This window comes from Cryptomeria japonica, chromosome 10, assembly GCF_030272615.1.
Source record: "Cryptomeria japonica chromosome 10, Sugi_1.0, whole genome shotgun sequence".
NCBI classification, from domain to species: Eukaryota; Viridiplantae; Streptophyta; class Pinopsida; order Cupressales; family Cupressaceae; genus Cryptomeria; species Cryptomeria japonica.
Genome location: NC_081414.1, coordinates 615,066,539 through 615,088,072, shown reverse-complemented (window position 1 = coordinate 615,088,072; position 21,534 = coordinate 615,066,539). Strand labels below are relative to the sequence as shown.

The following is a 21,534-nucleotide window of genomic DNA, read 5'->3' as shown; positions in this document are numbered from 1 at the left end:
CTTTCTGCACCAGATTTAAAGATAAGACAGAGCTGTGATAACCATCCAAACTGAAATAGTAGACCATGCCAAAAATTTACAAATAGTATTAATGGAAAGTCAGAGCATAGAGGAAGGTGGAACAACTAAGAAAGGATTCTTGGGAACATTCCAAAGTTACTTAATCATGACAACAATGATAGCATTCTAATCCCTTCCAATGAGAAAGTTATCAAACAGATTAACTTGTCAAATCACCTAAAATAATGGCTTTCCTGCAATCTTTTATCAACATTACTGGGATTTGCTAAAAGGGAAAATCTATTAACAGTAACTGCAGAATCAAGGGAAATACACTAGTGTTTAAAAATTGAATTTCTAAAATTCACACAACTGAGTAGATAGATGAATATTGGCCTATTACATTATGCAAGATCATCTCTAAATTGATAGATTAATGGATAAAAGCATTTGCTCAGAAGCCTGATTTCTAAAATCAAAAATGCAATCCGCCTTTGTCTCTAGAAGGCAAAGCATATATTATGTTATAGTTGTTTAGGAAAACCTACCAATCCATAAGCTCTTATCAAACTAGAATTTATGAATCACAAATTATCTATTTAATTTATACTTGACAGATGTCGCAGAACAGATTCTTGGGGCAGGTTACCTTTGTGTGACCTTCTACTTTACAGTCAGTGCACCACATTTCCTTATTCTCCTTCGGTTTCTCCTCTTCAGTCTTCAATTCCTTCATCATTCTCAGCATATCTCGTCAGAGGGCTTGTACTGTTTTAGTTTCACCATCACTGCCGCTCTCCTCTGTACTGTCATCATCACTGACTTTCTTCTTTCCTTGAGATGTTTTGTTTTCACTTTCAATGTCTATCACTCGATTGTAGGCATCAGCGTACAACGATGGGTGTACCACCTTCATTTTCTTCCTCAGCGAGGGGATCAACCCCTCGATGAACCATCATCTTTTTTGCCCATCAGCCACCTGGTTCTCCATTTTACCCAACAACTCCTTGAGCCTACAATTGTAAGCTCGTACATTTTCATTTTTCCCTTGCCGTGTTGTAGATTTCTGCCACAATTTCATTATCATCCCTTAACAACATAAACTCTTCCTGGAATGCCTTCTTCAATATTTCTTAGGATTCAGTATGTTTGTCATCCAATTCGGTGATCCAGTCAATGGCCACTCCCCGTAGTGTGGCAGGGAATGCCCTCAGCCAATAATCCTTATCTTCACTGCTAAGCATCCATATCATCTCACATGTCTTACAGTGTTGTACTGGATCCTCCAATCTGTTCCCTGAGAACTTTGGGAGCTTCTACCTTTCCACCCTGTAATGTCCCCTATTCGGGATTTACCTAATTAAGTCTTATCTGATAGCTTCCTGCAATATGTATATCTTTACCATCATCGAAAGTGATTTGGTAATAATCTTTCTATCCAATCAATGTTGATGATGGGAAATACTTTGAACAGCTCTAGTTGAATATTTGATCTGATATCAAAAGATCATATTGAACACTGATATATTACTGATCTTAATGTGGATGCGGTATGACTATACTGATTTGAAAGTATATATTGTTTCTAATATCTTCCTTAATTTGCATGCAATATGATTACATTAATCTGATGGTATACGATTAATCACTGTTTCTGATATTTGCCTTAACATGAATGCGATATATCTGATGCTGGTTGATCTATAAGACCTTGAAGAATCACTTGTTCACTTGTCTGATCAATATCCTTTATAGTTGTGAGGGTCAATGATGGGTGGTTTGAATATACAATCTGGAATGTCCCTTATGTATTCTCCCCAAATTTATCATATAATTATACTTATGATTTGTCGATTGTCTTGAACACTATTCGACTTGTATGATTATGAGATACTTATCAACAATCTATTGTAAGTTCTGATTATAAGATTCCAAGCAGAATTGGTTATCAGTTCAGCTGTAACATATAAAAGTACTGATGTTAATATATACACATGTAGAGTTCACTAAGCTATGTTCACAAGAATGTGTCTCACAATCACAGTGCCTGATCTGTTACTCCCATATATCCCTGTTAAAATCGAGGATGTCATTTTGAGTTTTTCAAGTCCTCATCATGTGTCAATGGCCTTACAACATGGGTGGATACAACACCCGCACTTGGCTTCTTTTATTCTCTGGTATAAATCCGTAAAAGTCCTCTATATCCCCCCTCGATCTCAATGGTCTTCTTTTATATCTGCTTCTTTGGTTTGGACAGATGTGACTCTTCCTAGAATCATATCCTTTGATACGAAAATTATATTAACTCTTAATAAATCGCACCTCTTGGTTGCCCTTGAGACGTAATTAATCTCTCTTTAATAATTCTTAATTGTTGTAGATTTTAACGTTGTCAAGTTTATGTGCCGCTGTTAATTCTTCAAACTATAATCTCATAACCTTCAATCGCAGCTCCCCTTATATTGACTTATCGCTGCTCGTATACATTTCTTTGATATCATTGCTACCGTTAGATATGAAACATTCCATTTTTTATGGTGGTTTACGGGAATGTTCCTACAGATATGTGGATCTTTGTTTTCTTCTTCTATTAAAGTCATTTGTTAATGGATCGCTAGACACTACTTGCTCTCTTAATCACTTTGGGATACATATGACTGAATCATTCCTTGTGAAGAGTGGTGACTGTTGACGGGAATAATCATTATATTATGTTTATGTTGTCGTCGGTAATAATGAGTTACGGCGGTCAATTAGTTAGCCGACGGGGAGGTAGTTGGAGTTGCGACGGTTGTGTCGCACCCCTTCGGGTATTATATATTGTGTACCTTTTCTTCAAAAGGATCACGTTAGTCGTGTCAGATGTAATGTTATAAGCACTTATTGTACATGGACTGTGGAATTAATATAGAGGTTGGTTATTTAATATATTTCCAGTATGTTCTGTGCATTTACTTTCTGCATTTAACCGTTTACCCGAGAGGGCAAACATTTGGCGCCGTTGCCTAGACGAACTCGGGAACGGAAGACACGGATGGCGCACAGACACAATGGGCGTACCCGTTGGTGAAGTAAACCCGGAGGCCAACGACGCGCGGACAGAACTTTACATAGGAGAAGACACGGCAACGCGAGAATTTTCAATTTTGCTCCAGGTAGCCATTCAGACATACGTTCGACGAGAAGCGGCGAAGGCAGAAATCCCACCAAGTGCCGTGTGGACAGCGCTGGAGGTTAGCCCGGCAGTAAACCGGTTGATGAACCACCTCCCCCGGTTGCTTGCACAGGCATCGTTGGCACAACAGGCCCGCCTGGAGGAGATTGCCCAAGAAGAGCGACGACAACGAATCTTGCAACGCTACGAAGAGAACAGCCGACGGGAAACGGAACGAGATGGCGCCAGGCCAGGAGGAAATTGAACCTTGTAATAATCCCGACACACTGCTGATATAAATTGTGGCCGAAAAGCAAAATAAAAATAAAAATAATAAAAGTTTTTTTGTGTACATGGCGTGTGTTTGCTGTGTATGGAAGTGACTTATGCCCAATAGACTAAATAAGGACAAAAATAAAAAGATGCAGAGTGACGAATGGGAAGTGGCACAAACCGCGTTGAATCTCAGACAGCAGATAGAACGAAGGCGTAGGCTAAGGCAGCTTGCCGAGGGACGACCGGCCGAGGGGTTGCCCGAAGGGAACCCAAGAGGTGTCACGGAGGTTGCGGATGCAGAGATAGACGGAGAGAACTACACTGTCTACACTGTTGTAGGGCTGCCAGAAGGAGTCACGGAGGGTGCCGAAGGAGAACTCTACAGTTCGCCAGAATACCACCGTAGGGTAAGAAGCCGCGAAGAGTTGGTGGAACAAACAAGGCGAAGTCTAAACCTGATCGACGCTACCAGAGACTTGCTAAAGAATTTGTCCATTTCAGAGGACAACCGGAGGGAGACACCGGAAGGTGACGGTACGACCGAAGGTGCCGAGGGAGCACAAGGGTACTGTACGGGAGGCAATTTGTTTGGTTCGGTGTCAGCAACTTTTTCCGGAGGACCCACGAGTGGAGGTTCAATTGCAGGAGGCGGAGGATCGCCAGGTACAAGCACACAAGGAATTAGAGGAGCGAGACCCAGCGGTGGGATGGCGAGTAAACAAAAATTGCCAAAGTTCACAGGGGAGGGCAAGGAAGACCCCTTACGGCACTGTCGTACATGTGAAACCATTTGGTCCGCCAATGGAGTAACAGACCAGGATGACTGGGTACAGCAGTTCCCAGCCACGTTACGAGGAGTTGCCATAGATTGGTACTCCGATGTGGACAAGCAAAAAGTGGCCACATGGGCCAATCTACAGAAGGAATTCACGGGGGAGTTTCGGTTGCTCCATGATGACAATGAAATTGTAACGGAGATATACAGTACCAAACAAGGTACCAGGGAGACAGTACGGGCATACAGTCGGAGGTTGAAAGAACTCTTGGGTAAAATGGAAAGCCAACCCGCAGATGGATTGAAGAAACGATGGTTCGTTGAAGGGTTGAAATCCTCCCTACGGAGGAAGATGAAAATTGTACCCCCGACGTCATATGACGACGCTTATAATAGGGCGATGGACCTGGAGAGCGAACACAAAACATCAAAGAAGAAGAAAAGTAATAAATTGACTCTTCACAGGAAAGTAGCAGCGACGACGAGGCTGGCAAACGGGTGCAAGCACTCCAGAAAGACATGGAGCGAATGAGAAAGGAATTCAAAATAATGAGAAGCACTGGTCGGAACGAAGGGGACATATGGTGCACTGAGTGCAAAGAGGAAGGGCACACAAAGGGTACTTGCCAAAAGAAGGCATTCTGTGAGATTTGCCAAGTGATGGGACACTCCACCAAGGAGTGCCCATACAACATGAAAACCCGAGGTACGCAGATGAACCAGGTGCTGTTCACGGAGCAGGCCACAACATCCGCACCAGCGGGTACCAGCCAACATACTAACACAACGGCATCATCTGGAGGATACCGGGACAACAGACGCAGCGGCGGAAGGAATAGCAACAATAACAATAACGGAAGCCGTATCCAGTATGACGCCAAGGGCCGGCCAATTATCCAATGTAGGGCCTGTAATCAGTGGGGGCACTTCGCCCGTGATTGCACGAAGGAAGCCACCCCTCAGCACCTCTACCGTTGGTGTGGGCCAGGGGACCATGAGGACGCAAATTGCCCGCAGGCAGGGGTTAATCTCCTCAACATTGAGAAGGCTGAGAAGACTGGTGAGAAAGAAGTACTGGCGATCACCCGCGCCCAGACGAAAAAAGCCACTTATCCCGACCCCCGTACGGAGAAGGAGAGATTACGGGAGGCAAAGGCCAATATTGAACGTGAGATGACGACCGAACGACGGGACAACGAGGTGGCGAGTACATCATCCCGTACGGAAGCGGAAAATAACATCATTGGGCAAATCTTGCAGATGGAGGTGCCAATAAAGGTAAAAGACCTTCTAGACTCTATGCCACAATTAAGGACTGCCATCCTCACCAATGTGCAAAGCACCACATTATCGAGTACACCACAGGTAGGGGTTGCTGCCACCGCATCGTCGAGTGCACCACAAGTAGGGGTTCCCGCCACCGCTTCGAAGAGTACACCACAAGTGGAGGTTTCCGTCAGCCCTTCGACTGACCCGATGTTACTAGCCGTGAGCAGTGGTAGACACCCAGCTGTGGTAGAAATGGGTATCCGTGGGACCATTCTGAAGGACACCATTGTGGACGGGGGATCTGGGGTGAATGTACTCCCAGAAGAAACATGGAAGCGGCTGGGGAAGCCCACCCTATGGCCACCCACATTCAACCTGGTGGGAGCGGACCAACACGACATTAAGCCACTCGGCCTGTTGATGGCCCAGCAAGTGACAATTGGTACACAACCATTCTTGTTAGATTTCGTGGTTATTCCCTCAAAGAAGAAAGGCTATGACGCCATCCTAGGGAGAGCGTGGTTGATCAACGCGAGGGTAAACCACAACTGGAAGAAAAATACACTTTCCATGGAGAAGGGAGGGCGGAAATATACCATTGACCTACACACCCAAGATGTTGGCGAAGAGCTCGCCTCTTCCGACTCAGACTCAGAGGACTTTAATAAAGGGGAAGGGGGTCCCGATGAAAGCAAGGGCAAGAACGCGATGGAGCCGAACAGTGAAGGGGTGCTCGAATTGGAGGGATGTTCTGAAGATGAGGTATGCTCACTTAACGGGCTCTTCCACTGGCAAATGGAGGATTACGAAATGTTCCAAAGCTACAGGCTCGAAGTAGAGGAACCAGAGCAACCAACAGAGGTGTACCTGCCGGAATACAAAGAATATTGGAAGGGAGACGCCCCAAACCCTGGCGACGTAGATAATCCGAAGAGTGTTGGCAATGATTGGAACCCTGTGTGGAAGACAGCAGTCTTCAAAATCTTTATTCTTCTTCTTCTTCTTATGTATGGGAAGGAGACCGTGGTCCCTATAGAATTTGTGGTTCCAAGTCTTCGGATGGACATTGAAAATAGATTGGCCACCAACGGGTACAAATTGAAACCCTACCATGCGAAGCGCGCAGGGGACCCGAGAGGCCAGACGGACACCCGAGAGCCCAAAGGGGGACCCGAGAGGATGGAAGGGGACCTAAGAGGCCGGGCAAGCGACTTGAGAGGCACGGGAACAAAAGCAGGAGACTTTTGGGCGAGGACAACCGAGAAGGATGAAGAGCGATCCCAGAGACAGGGGACCCAAGCCGAAGACTCTCTAGACAACTTTAAAAAAAAAAAGAGAGAGAGAGAGAGAGAGAAAAAAATCGCACGGTCGTACGACAGCGACCGTACGGTCAAAAAAAAAAAAAGAAAAGAAAAAAAAAGGAGAAAAAAAGGCCACCGTACAGTGGGGAAGAGAAAGTGGCCACCGCTCGGTGGCTCCACCGTCGGTGGTCCCACCGCATGATGGTTCCACCGTCGGTGAGGCCACCGTACAGTGGGGAAGAGAAAGTGGCCACCGTACGGTGGGCCCACCGAAGGTGGCATCACCGTACGATGGAACCACCGTGCGGTGAAACCACCGACGGTGGAACCATCGTGCGGTGGGACCACCGATAGTGGAGCCACCGAGCGGTGGAACCACCGACGGTGGCACCACCGTGCGGTGGAATCACTGACGGTGACACCATCGTGCGGTAGTCACACCGTGCGGTGGGAGCCACCGAAGGCCGCGCAAAACGGATAAAACGCCGCACGAAGACACCGTCGCGCAAGGATAAAACGTCGCGCAAGGGAAAAAAAGGAACGCCGCACACCGAGGATAGGAGGAAGCCACCACGCCGCACGAGGAAGTCACCACGCTGCACGAAGAAGCCACCATGCCGCACACCGCACAGCACCGGACACCGCGAGGCGCGAAGGAAAAGGCACCGGACATTGCGAGGCACGAAGGGTAAAGGAAAAGACCCCGCACACCGTCGAAGGCACATCACCAGCCAGGGAAAGGGACGCATCGCACAATCAACACGCACAGCAAGGGTTACGCACACCAACGCGCAGCAGCCGCAAAAGGAAAAAGAAAAAAAGAGACCAAGCTCGCACAATCCACACAGCCACGTAAGGGCAAAATGACCGCCACAGGTAGACCAAGCAGCCGCACGATTGGAGGTGCCAGTGCTATTGTTGACCGGAAGTGTGTCCGTACGATAAGAAGGGTGTCGACCGCACGATTGGAGGTGCTAGTGCTGTTGTTGACCGTACAGGGAGGTTGTATGGCCGGGGTGCCATCGGGGACATTACAGTGCCTAAAAAAAAAAAAAAAAAAAAGAAACGACGACGGCCAGATTTAAAATGATTTGCTGGAGTCTGGAGCCTAGACACTGAAAATATTGGAGTGTAGAAGAAGGGTTTTGACATCATAAAATATCACAGAAATGATGCGTGCCATGGACTTTCGTGGGGTTCTGAAGGTTGTAAATTGGTGTAGGCAGCGGGGGCGCTGCCCCTCGACCCCGCCCTGTACTGCGACAGGGAGCGCACCTGGGGCGCTGCCCCAGGACCCCGCGAGGGGCGCTGCCCCTCGACCCCGCTGGGGCGCTGCCCCAGACCCCGCAAGGGGCGCTGCCCCTTGACCCCGCTGGGGGCGTTGCCCCCAGACCCCCAGTTTATTTTGAGCTACAGAAGACCACGGGAAGTGTTGTGGTTGTCCATATTGTGAGAAAGAAGCCTGCAGCTAAGCATTGGCCGGGAAGCCATAAGTCGTAGAGGGAGACGGATTTGGAGGTTGGGAATAAACAGAGTTTGAGGGAAGGCATTGCAGGTCCGCGCAGTTGTATGACACCAGGGAGTTATTCAGTTCAGTTTTTAGCCTTTGGGGAGTGTGATGGAGGATTTGAGGTGTCTCCTAGCATTTGTGCCAGCGGATTGTGGCCACCTCCAGGCAGGATAGGTACGCTTTGAGGAACTCGGAGTATGTCTCGGCTGGATGTGAGGTTGCCTTGGTGGATGCACCGAGGGCTCGGGAGGAGCTGACCACCAGGTTGGAGGCAATAGTCGCGTGAGACTTAGTTCAGCGTACCCAGGAGTTGGATGCCGGGAGAGCAGCACGGGTGGCTATCGAGGACAAATTGGCTAGGGAGATAGTATCAATGGAGTAGCAGTTGGTGGAAGCTGAGACTGAAAAACATGTTTTGCAGACAAGTTTGGGTTAGGCACAGGAGGACTGTGATGGCAAAGGAAGCAATATTGGTGAAATTCGCACTTGAGCATCGGATGGTAGCAAAAAAGGGTTTTTAGGCGAGGATGCAGCAAGTGTATAAGATCCGGGCCCGACTGGCGTTCGTAGTTACTGTCGTTCATCTCTATTTTGTATTAAGTCGTCGGAGTCGACTTCTTTTCTTGGGAGGGATGATGTTGACGGGAATAATCATTATATTATGTTTATGTTGTCGTCGGTAATAATGAGTTACGGCGGTCAGTTAGTTAGCCGACGGGTAGGTAGTTGGAGTCGCGACGGTTGTGTCGCACCCCTTCGGGTATTATATATTGTGTACCTTTTCTTCAAAAGGATCATGTTAGTCGTGTCAGATGTAATGTTATAAGCACTTATTGTACATGGACTGTGGAATTAATATAGAGGCTGGTTATTTAATATATTTCCATTATGTTCTGTGCATTTACTTTCTGCATTTAACCGTTTACCCGAGAGGGCAAACAGTGACTACTTCGAGAAAGGGGTATAAAGGGAAAATCAATCCTCCAAACAAAGAAGAAAGGATGAATGAAGGGAGAATCATCAATTCAGGAATTCATCATCAAATATCAATTCTTTCAGCTATATACAAAATCACAAATCCATTCAAGAATCAATTTATAAAATCATCTCATTGATCACCAAATCAATCAATCGATTAATTATACTAACATCAACCATTCAACAACAATCAATAAATCAAACAATTATACAAACAACAATCAATTATACAAACCTCAATTATTCAAATATCAATCATTTAAACATCAAAAATCCATGCATCAATTCATCCAAGCAACATTTAAGCATCCACTCATCAATCCTTCAAGAAATGTCAACAAAGATAGATCAAGCAATCAGCAATAATCTAGCAAATACATCAAGCTATCAATTCTTAATTCTAGTTACTACTTGCTAACCGGACGGGGTCCAAGCCGATCGGGTGGGCTAAGGTTTGGAAGGACAGGGTCTTTTCCTACCCTTTGGCAAGTTCGGGACGGGATCCCTAGTATGGTCACCGAACAGGGTCTGAGGTCACAAGGTGAGCTAGAGTTTGGAGGGACTGAGTCTTTTCCCACCTTTAATAAACTAGGGGCAGGTTCCTTGGTTTCGTCACTATTGAGTTAGGGATGGGGTCTTTTAACCCAGCTGATTGGCAAGGTATTTACAGGGAATTCACAATTTGATCAATTGAGTATTGTGCTATGATTTATTGATCTAAGTATTGTTGAGCTTTGGCAAGACATTTTGAAGGAGAATTATTACATCAAATCAAGATAAGTTCTATTTCGGAATTATTCATATGATTATAAATTGAATATCATAATAAAATTTCATCATTTTTGATAAAGTTATATTTATAAATATAATGCAATTATCATCTTGTTGAGTTGGAATTATTGTTTTAGGGCAAAACTAAGGAATCTCCCAAAAAGGGACATTACAATTATGGCAATGAACTCTCAGCTCAGAATTCAAAGGAGAAGTAGGTAATCAGATCTGTAGATGAGTAGAGGGGTTGGAGCCCTAACTCCACACTACACAATGTAGATTCCAGAGAATATGGATCAAGTGTATCAGCCCTCCTATGTCAATCCTCCACAACAAGTTGTGGTGCAATGGAGTATACCATTGTGGTAGCGGAAACTGCGGATTCTCCTGCCAAATTACAATATCTTGCTCCTTAATCACCATCCCATTAGTACAACAACTCCCCATGCTCCATCTAGCTGCAGAAATGTCTACTTGTAGTGCACACTTCATTTTCAAACCCCTATTAGACATGACCATCATTCTTCAGTTAAACAATGTACTGAACAAAATTCTCTTCTTGCCCATCCTCATGCTACTGCTGGAAAATATCAACTCCGTTGGTAATCAGCCCTTAGTGCAAGCTAGAATTGCAATGATAACACCAACAAAGGGACTTGGGAACCGCTATCTGAAGAACCCAAAAGACTTAAATCACCTCCAATCTTTGGATCAGATTTTACCATACAATCCAATTAAAATGTTGGTACATGAGATCATGAATGAGTAATAGAATGGGGTAGAACCACCAAACACCCTCATGTTGGCTGTTCAAGCTCAAGTCACTATTAGGGACATCCCAAGTTTCCCAAGATCAAGGAGTGATAATATCATGTGGCCACTTGTATAATGCATTAAGCATGTGCAATTACAATTGACCCAAGTAGTTTGTGAACAGCTTTCCCAAGTATTGTATTTGTCTCAATAAGCCTCCAAAGCCTATACACAGGCCCTCACTCAAAAAAAATACAAGATCACTTGTGGGATCATCAAAGGTAGCAACTCGCAGTGAAAAAAAAAGGTTGATGACTATAAATACATTAAGCAAATTTATAAGTAAATAGGGTTTTCCAACATTTGATAGACATGTCACAAAACTATTGAAGACATCTGCATTTCCAAAGTTTGTGCAACCATCTAGAGCTAGCAATAAAATGGAAGATTTGATCAATGAAGACACCAAGCTAAGACACCGTGATTTAGAGATAGACCTATCACAAAATAAACCAAGAATGTGCTAACAGAATTTGCCAACACCATCTTGTCATACAAAATACCAGTTAGTTAATACTAAACGTAACGAAATTGTTCTACTTACCATGGATAAATATGCAAATATAAACCATAAACAGAGATTAAAACCAAAAATGTTTACCCATACCATTGAGCTGCCACTCAGATTTATTCTGCCTGTCCATTTTTCTCGTAATGGTAATGATTTCCCCTTCCCTATTACCCCGCAAGGAAATATTTATCCATCCTGACTCTTCTCCTCGTTTCACATAATCACCAATACTGGATGCTCTGCCAAGTAACTGCACCAAAAACAAGCATCTAAAACCACTTGAACTTTGTAACGATAATAAACAGCCATAAATGAAGCATGTATTCATCATGTGGACACTAAATGCACTCTTGGCATCACTCAACTTTATTTTAACAATTTAAAGTAAAATATCAACAACACAAACCTGTGGTTCTCCAGCAAGGCCTAATGCAATTGCACATACTAGAGAGCTTTTTCCTGTTCCATTTGGCCCAATCACAAGATTAAGACGGGGTCCTGGCTTGGATACCAGATGGCTATATGTCATGAAGTTGTGAATCTCAATTTCAACTATGTTGCCTGGCAAATAATCATCTTTTCCTCTGATTAACAACCACCAAACATCAAAGGACAAAATATAGCTTAGCTTCACAGGTTGCCTAACTAAAATCCTTAGAAAACACATATATAACTGTATTGCTCATCATTTATACAATTATAAGCTATAGCCAAAAAAAGGCCAACCTAAACTTAGATAGAGAGCAGTTATTTTACATCAGCTTTGCATTGTGCAATAACAGCAAGAATAATTATGACAATTCTCTTTTTTTGTCCTTCCTACCACTTGATTGGTACTGCTTCTGTTATTTTCAACTTTTTATGTACTAACAGTGTAGTATGTAAAAAGCTAATTAGCTTTAATAGAAGTGTATTAAGCCATATGCTGTAATTATAGTCAAGCATATTATTATTGCCGGTAGAAGTCGTCAGTTTATTTATCTTAGTTTTTTAATTGCTTTATAAAGCTTGAGATTATTGCCTTCCTTAAGGCTGTTGTCCAGTAGCATTGTAACTCGTAATTTGAGAAGCATTTGAAGTTGATGTGTCATTACAAAAGAAAACTGTTTACAATGCCTCGAGCGAATTTGCCTTAGTGCAATAGAGGAAGTTGCCTTAGTGCAGATAGAATGTCATCTATTATCATTATAATACAACCTCACCAAATATTCACCGCAAGTGTGAGCTGTCTTACTGAGATAAGGGAAGATTTGTGCACCATTACCATTACATCTCAGCCCCTTGGAGATGAACACGACAAAAACAAAACCACCAAGGATACAACTACAACCACAATGACAACAGCAACAAAAAAGGCAAAGGCAACAACAATGACAACTATCACACCATTATCAAAACTGCTGATTCAGTAGATTTGAAAGCCATTCCAGAAAATTTCACAATATGATTGATTTTCGGAATTATGTCATGAATTATTCATCTGAATATTATAACAGGCATTCCTAGCTGCAAGTTTTATGGAAGATTATTAAAGAAAATCAAGATAAATTCTATTTTCAGAATAATTACATAAGTTATAAATTATAATAAAATTTCATCATTTTAGATAAAGTTATATTTATAGATAAAATATCAGGAATGTTCTATAAGGGGACAATACAAAACCCTTTCCCCAAAAAGGTAACCTATGGTCTGAAATAAAAAATTAATTTAACTTTTCTTAATAATAATAGCTATCCATATATCCAAGGGGTTGTCTTCTAATTGCAATGGGAATGGTGTGACACAAATTCAAATCCCTCCAGTAAAAGGGCAGGCCATAACTCCTGGGAACATGAGGTGATATGGAAACGTGTTGATATTGAGGTTTAATCAAGCATGACGCATGTTTATGTTTTACAAATTTGAAGAAATTTGGATCTAAAATTCCGCAAGGAGACATCTCAGGTGAACAAATACTGCTGATTTACACTGTAATCTGGTCTAAAAATAACAACACATTGTGATCAAGATAAGCTATTTTGCAAGGTTCCTAGGAAACGGGGGTACTTGGAGACTCCAAAGACTGATACCAGTACTGCTACGACTAATTTTCAAAAATAGGAGACGGGGGTACTTGGAGACGCCAATTTTTTTTAAATATAATTTAATAATTTCCAAAAAAAATATAATGACAGAGAACTTTGAAAACAAGAACAGTGGTAAAGTTTAACATTAACTTTAAAATTGAACAAAAATTGAAATTAAAATTGCTTATACTGCTGATACCATAGCCAGTCTAAATTGCTTAGTGAGAGTAAGGTAATATAGATGTTGAGCACACTCAATATTGTCGGCTAAATAGTAAAGGCAATTTCTCTTTAGACTATTACAATGATAAAAAAATCAGTCCTCTCAAAAAGTCTACACTGTCAATAGATCCGATCAGTACAACTTTGCAAGGATTTTTGTCATCCTGTGAAACGGTTTCCTTATTAGTCATTTCCCTACAATTTTGCTTTGCTGCAAGCTTATCTTACTTATTTGCTTTTTTTTTTTGCCATTTTACTGCATTTTGCCCTCAGTTTTCTAGCAAGAGACATTAATTTTTGGGCAAGAGACGGCAGCCAAAAGCACCCTATGTGTCAAGAAGTTTCCAGAGACATCTCCGGTATCGGAGACACGTCTCCATCTCCGGCACGCGTCTTCAGGGGTAGGAGATGAGTCTCCTGGTAACTATGCTATTTTGTAATTTTAAAAAGGCAATTCAAGATGATCCAGTACCATGTCGAAGGAGACTTATAATTTCATCATGATTTCACTACATAACAAATAATAATAATTACCTATACATTTCAGCAGACAAGCAAAACGTTTAGGAATCTCCCCCTGAAAATTTTGTAAAATTGACTTTTAATAGTGCATTCCAGGGATATCCCTGAAAATTAAACTAGAGTTTATGTTTGAGGCCAAGGCATTGAATGTCTCTGCAGTTGTGATAGTGAGTTTTTGCAGTTGTGATGGTAGGTTGTGGCTGGTCAAGTGACTAGCTTGTGCACTGCATGGTATCTTTGTATTGCTCGGAGGCTGGTCAAGTGACTAGCTTGTGCACTGCATGGTATCTTTGTATTCTCTACGAGCAAGTTGGTGTCTCGGGCAGTAAAGGGATGATAGGCAGGTGACAGATCCTCTTTAAGGAAAGGCGTCATTTATGATAATAGGGTTGTGTCCATTTAAAATTGCCTGTCACATGCAACTCTAGGGTTTGTTAAGACTCTGCCCGCAAGGATAAATGGTCTACAGGGGCCACCAGGATCTAAAGCCAACATCCAGCCGAATTTTGATTTGAAACTGGCTCAGTGCGTTCCAGAGACCACCAGTGGGTTTCGCTTCTTCTGTTGTTGAGTCCGGAGCAGTTCCAAACCGGAATGAAATGGGAAAATGGTAAAAGTAGGATCTGGGGAGCAAGCCTCTGGGAATATTGATGGTGTTCAAGATCAACTGCAATTTCTTCGTCAAGAGGTCCAGCAGCTTAGGTCTTATTGTTCAAATATGTTTAAAATCATGTTAGGACTTATAGTTACCCAAAACAGAGAGCATTTGAAGGTGACAAACAACCAATTCCTGTTTTCTGCGGCAAGTCGGTGCATAAGGATAAGAGCCGAACTGAGCTGATTCACGGCGTCGGCATCACCTAGCTGGACCTATATGCTAGAAGCAGGGATAAAGATCTCTAGTGTTCGAATGTGGTAGCGTGGCGGAAACGGTTGACGGGGGAGCTGCTGCTGCTTCTCGCGTGGAACGATGGGGTGCGTGTTTATCATGGTGAATGCTTTGCTCGATGGTTTCTTGTCACTGGGTTTTGGATCCAATTCTTCGTTGCGGATTTTACATCTTGCCGGTTTTTGGCTGTTTTTGGCTTTGCCTTCTGTAAAATGATGTTTCTGTCGTGTTTATGAAATGTAGTTTGAGTACTCGGACGGAGAACCCTACAGATTTTCTCAACCATTCAATGTAAAAAATAAATATTATTACTTATGCTAAACAGCAACGGGACTTTAAAATGCTGAGGCATTCGTAAGCACCATATCAAGCTCGGTTTCTACAATTAGCTGCGGCAATAAGAACTAATTAAATGGTCTGCGAGAAATTAGAATGCAAACGCAGAATTCAAATTGTGCTGAAAGCAAAGGTATGCAAGCTAAGCCTTATCGCAGCACAGAAGGAAAAGGAAAATAAAGAAAGGCAAAAAGGGAGCTAAGGCATTATAGAGCTGGGAAATTAACATTGTTTTGAATGATGAACTAGAGTAGAGATACCAAAACCCTAATGAACTACATATATGAAAATTAATAGAAAAATATAAAAATAGCAGAAACAGACTAGAATGGAATAACTAAATGAATTACTTACCTGACAAAAAGCTTGGGGCGTTTCGACGGAAGAGTGTAGGCCATGGTTTCGTCTGTCTGTGACTGGGATGAAGATGCTCCTCCTTCACTGTACTGCTTCCGAAGAGTAAGTACTCTCATTTTCCTGCCCTGCTGCATTCCCACCTCTGTCGCTGCTGCATAAGTAAGGAATCTTGTAATACATTTAGTGTTCAACTGTTATTAGCTAAATTCACAGTATTTATAGGGATTGAATTGTACATCTAGGGAGACGCTCCTGTTTTTGCTCTGCAGTATCGCGGAACAAGGCTAAATGTCAGGGACAAAAGTGCATTTCTTGACTTCTGATTGGTTTCAATCTTTTAGAATTTCTGTCTTTTTAATTAATATAGTCTCTTAAATTGAATTGCGTTATTTTGTTGTTTGCATGACGTAATCTACTGTTTGTTTTTATTATTAAGAAATGGGTTTTATGGCATTTCATCATACGAGTTTAAATGAGTAGTTTGGGTTTATAAATAGTTTTGTTCTTAAAACTAATATATATCTTAATAGATATAATCTATATAATGTATGCAGGCAACTTGGGATATTTTGATAGGAAAAGTACACAGCATTGTTTTTAACAATGGATTTTTTTCTTTTTTTATTATTTTCTTAATTATTAGGAAGGCAGATTTTTTATTTTATTTTTATGAAAGATAAAGATTACTGATTTCGCTCTAATTTTATTTTTAAATTTTAATATCTTTTTTTGATATTTTATACAAATTTTAAAAAAATATAAGTATACTATTATATACAATTAGTATTATTATTGATGTTTGAAATAATGTTAAGTGGAAGGATTAAGATTTCAAAAGTGTTAGGGTTAGGTTAAGAATTTCATTTGGGAGAAGTTAAGGTTAAGGTTAGATTTGTGTTAAGGTTATTTAGAGTTCAACTAGGCTTGGAGTTGACTGTTTAAGGTTTATGATTTAGGGTTTAAAGTATATTATTATTAATTGAATATCTTCTTATGAGCAAAACACCTTAGAAATCATCTATGGAAGACCAAACCTCCATATTACAAGTCAACTATGGAAGACCAAGAGTCACAACTTAGAATTCTTCTTTAGAGGTCCCTACAAGGAATTGGACGTGGAAACCCAATATATTATTATTTTAATATATAATAATATTATTAATATAATATTATTATCATAATGTTATTAAATTATTATTATTATATTATATTTATTATTGTTAATAATTTTAAAAAAAGAAAAGAAAAATGGTGAGGAGCAAAGGTTTGTGCGGGAGTCGAGGGCAGGAGCAGCTACCGAAGCAGCGCAGCAATCACTAGACCAGGCAGGATGTGCATAGCAGTGGACCACACGCGACAAGATGGGGGGAAGATATAGATCGGGAAATCCCCATGGAGACATTCAGGGCAAAAATCAACAATGGATGGCAAACATATGGGAATCTACACCCAAAACCTGAACATGGTATTAATGGACATCAAGCTACATTTCTACAAGACAAAGGATGCCACAGACCGTAATGGGTTTTTGAATGCAGTCGTTAAGTAAATAAACTCCTATCCCCCCATCAGGATGGGCAAGGCCCTAATCCTTCCAACAGTTGTTGGGGATGGGCGTCATCTGCAATCACTAGAAGCAAGCAACAAAGGTGGAGATGGAGAGAGGAACCCCCATGGATTGAGCCTAGAGACTATAGGAAAGATCAAGTTCACAGGCTCCCCCTAGAGATCAGAAGAGAAATACACGGATTGGAGATGTGTTGAAGAATCAGGGTTTTTGAAATGGGAAGAATGGGTAGTTTGGGAAAATTACAAACCTAAGAGTGGATATTGTCAAAAATTGGAGATCCAAGCCCCTAAGAACTGTGTAAGGGATAGATCTAAGCTCAAAGGGCAAAAAAATCCTCACAAATGATGCAGGTCCATCGCCGCAAAAGGAGACTATAGCTAGTAAGTCCCCTCAAGAATCTGAACTTTCATTTCAATTAGATGAAGAAATTGTCAAGCGAAATAGGGATTTTTTGGCAAATAGGGTGGGAGATTTCCAAAACCTCAGGAGGTGGTTAAAAATTGGTGCTACCAACATTTGGGAAATAAAATGGCAATAAGGCCTTTACTACAACTTTTTTTGGGTCAGCTTTGAAACTCATGAGGAGAAGCTTAAAATTTTGTATAAGGGGACCCTTTTCCTAGATGGGTCGTAGATGCATTTCATTGAATGGCAACACAATTTTGATCCATGGGCATATTCAGTATAGCTCCACTTGGATCCATCTTTACGATCTTCCCTCGAACTACTAGGGAGAGGAATTTTTAAACGGTATTGGGAGAAGTCTAGGCAAATTCTTGTATTTGGACAATATTCAAGAAGATCGGGTCTAGGGTTCTTACTTTAGATTATGTATCACTATCCCAACTAATCTTAATCTCCCTACTGAAATGGAATTGGTGACAGAAATGGGTAGTTGGAATCAAAAAATTACCAGAGAAGATCGGTTGGATCTATGCCCTAGATGCAAGTTGGGGGAGCATAATCATACTATGTGTGTCTCCTTGGTTACAGTGGATGGGCTCAATAAGTATGTCTAGTCTGTTTTTGTAGATAAGGCACAAGAAAAGGTTATCCCTATTGGGGGTCCCCTAATAGACATGGAGAAGGAGATGATTGACTCAATTTGGCCTAAAATTGGGAATATTGACCTTATTCTGGAAGACTTTGGTGTGGAGCGGGGCCTATTCTCAGATGAGAGTAATCAATCTCAAGAGGAGCCTTCAAAGGATTCTCTAGAAGTCAATATAAGAGATGTTCAAAATTAGGAACAAGAGTTGGAAGGATTCCCTCGTCTATCAAATCTTTCAAAAAAGGCACGGGTTAATCTTTAGCAGAACAGCATATGAATAACACCAATTCAAATGTTGATGGTGATACTGTCCCCGACCATTGCAAAAGCATAAAGGCCCGATAATGATAAGGACAGTGACAAGGATAATATGGAGAATGCCAGTATTAATTTAGAATCACTTCTAGATGATAGTTTTGAAGAATTTCAGGCTAGTATCTTCGAGGAAAGAGGAATCAAACAAATTAAATCAAGACTCATGACCACCAAGTAGAGAGGTCGTAAAACTAACAAATCTAAACTCACATTAGCAAGTAGTGTCAAAGGGCGAACTAAATCGAGTCAAACTACTCTTAGAAATAGGAATTAGCTAGAATGTTAGGGGCTTAAATGCCCCTAGCAAATGGCACCTATTTAGGCGTCAAATCGACACTAGTCAAGTTGATCTAGTTCTAATTCAAGAAGTGAAATGAAGTAAAGAGGAGCAAGATAAAAAAAAAATGAGATTTTGGAGGCAGTAGGAGGGTATTTTTGTGGAATCTGAGGGGGCTTCGGGTGGGATTTGTGTGTTGTGGAAATAGAATCCTCACAAGGTAGTATGCTCTGTACTGAGAGCACACCCAAATTGGATGTTGGTATAATACAGGTGTTTTCAATGCACTACCTCATAGAAAGTGATTAATCTTTATGGGCCCATTTCTACAGTTACAAAAAGGGAATTGTGGGGCTGATTACACAGGAGCTCAGGCAACACGAGGAACATGGGTTATTGATAGGGGGAGATTTCAATGCAACACTCAACATAGAGAAATATGGGGGGCTTAGAAATCAAACAAGAATTCAGTTAGATTTTTAGGAGTTTCTGGATGTGACTAATCTGAGAGAAATCCCCATGACAAACGTAAAATTCACTTGGACCAATAGGAAACAAGTATTCTCATGGGTGAACCCACAATAGTGGATTACACTTTTTTGCCAACTTTTACAGTGCAATATTCATTTTTAGGAAAAAAAACAAAAAAACTTCACATTCGAACACCAATTACTGCTAAACCGTAAGGAATTTGTAGACAATAAGAAATAGTGATTTGTGTTTTTTGGAATCAATTTGCTTCCATCTTTCTATCTCCCTTGAAAACTAGTTTTTTACCAAAAAACAACATTTTTAAAGAGTGATACTCACTTGGTTAAGCATAACTTTTTTTTCTAAAATAGATATGAATGTGATTCTTTTGAATTTAGTTTTGTAACATCCATATCTAATGTTTTCAATTGGTTTCATAACATTATCTTAAATATTTCATATTGTATTAAGTTTTGAAGTCAATTTAACTATAATTTTGAAATATGTCCATTTGGTCATTCATAACTTGTTGTGTATGTAACGAAATTCTTTATTTTTTACTAGAAAGAGGACTTCAATACCTAGTGCATAGATATTTTTTAGAATTTTTTTTTTGTTTACTATTTTTCCATAAGCATTGAACTCGGAAGTTGATGTTTGGTGTGAAACCTATGTTCAGTTAACCTAAAAAAAATCTTAATAAACTCAATATATACTAAAATAATAATCATTGGAAAGATCACTTCGAGTACTACTACCGTGCATTTGGGTTTGTCAAAATTTATCCATTTGAGCTTCGAAGGCCAAAAATTTGTAGAAACCAGGAGAGTTTGGGGGGGGGGGGGGGGGATCTCTAGTAGGCGGGTTCAATAGAACATATGTTCTATCGAACCCCTGGGGTTCGATCGAACCCATTTTCCATTGAACCCCTTTGAGAATTTTTTTTTAAATGACCATGTTCTTTTTTAAAAACCATTAAAAAGGGGGGTTCAATCGAACCCCCATTTTTAATAATTTTATATTCGATCAAACGTATTTAAAATAATATGTTCGATCGAACGTATTTAAAATAATATGTTCGGTCGAACATGGAATTTGATCGAAAGTGGTAAAAATAATGTTTTCGACAAACGAGTGCAATTTCTTCTTTCAAAAAAGTGTAACCCACTATTGTGGGTTCACCCTCATGTATTGCAGAAAAATTGGATTGCTTCTTCTTATTTGAAAATTGGACTAAGGGGCTGGGGAGGGTGGAAGATTTGATATTGTCATTTAGTGGGTCTGATCACTTCCTTATACAGTTAACAATAGCTCCAGACATCTATATGGGTGGCTCCCCTTTCAGATTTGAGAAATGTGGACAAGGGACCCCACATTGTATGCTTTGATTGATCAGTGGTGGAAGGAAATTCGGATTGTAAATCATTCCAAAATGCTCATCATCCACAAAAAGTTGGCCCACATGAAGAACAAATTAAAGGAATGGAATAAAGTTCATTTCAAAAAAAAAAATTGTGGAAAGTGCTCGAATCGAGAATGAGCTGACTCTGAATGAAATTGTGATTGAAAAAAGTATGAGAGAAGAGGAATTCCTTAAAGACAAATATCTCAAGGCTGAGCTGGTAGATATTGTGGTAAGGGAATAATGCTTCTAGAGGCAAAAATCTAGGGAGGTTTGGCTTGAAGAAGGTGATAGGAACACCAAGCTCTTCCACAACATAGCCATTGTCAATAAAGCAAAAACAGGATTGTTGAGCTAATAAAGGAAGATGGTTCTATTGTTCAATCAAGGGAGGAAATCAATCAAGAAGTAGTCAAATATTTTCAGGCTATTATGAACCATGAAGGGTAGTACCAAGGATCTAAAAGACTTGAATTCCTAGAGAGAATCCCTAATATCATCTCGAAAGCAGAAAATATGGAGATCTTCAAGCCAACTAGTATAGAAGAACTCAAAAGTGCTACCTTTCATTTGGGCTCTAATAAAGACCCTGGACTAGATGGGTTCCAAACAGTTTTTTACCACACATACTGGGAAATCATTAAGGATGATATGTTAAGAGCGATTGAGGAGTCTAGGAAAAAAAGTACAAT

General features: G+C 41.0%; 1 protein-coding gene across 5 annotated transcripts in view; it reads right to left on the bottom strand.

The window, feature by feature from the left end:
* The window catches only part of LOC131065420 (structural maintenance of chromosomes protein 5), a 230,268-nt gene extending 214,182 nt beyond the window's left edge, over positions 1-16,086 (bottom strand). The window contains exons 1-4 of one of the 5 annotated variants that reach the window (XM_057999923.2): positions 15,993-16,086; positions 15,754-15,907; positions 11,768-11,945; positions 11,458-11,611 (exon numbers count right to left, since the gene is read on the bottom strand). In XM_057999923.2, coding sequence (XP_057855906.2) covers positions 11,458-11,611; positions 11,768-11,945; positions 15,754-15,890 — 469 coding nt within the window. In that variant the 5' untranslated portion in view covers positions 15,891-15,907; positions 15,993-16,086. Of the gene's footprint in view, positions 1-11,457; positions 11,612-11,767; positions 11,946-15,753 lie in introns of those variants that run through there. The other 4 variants (XM_057999927.2, XM_057999925.2, XM_057999922.2 and 1 more) reach the window with 4 other exon arrangements.
* Positions 16,087-21,534: the final 5,448 nt, after the last annotated feature.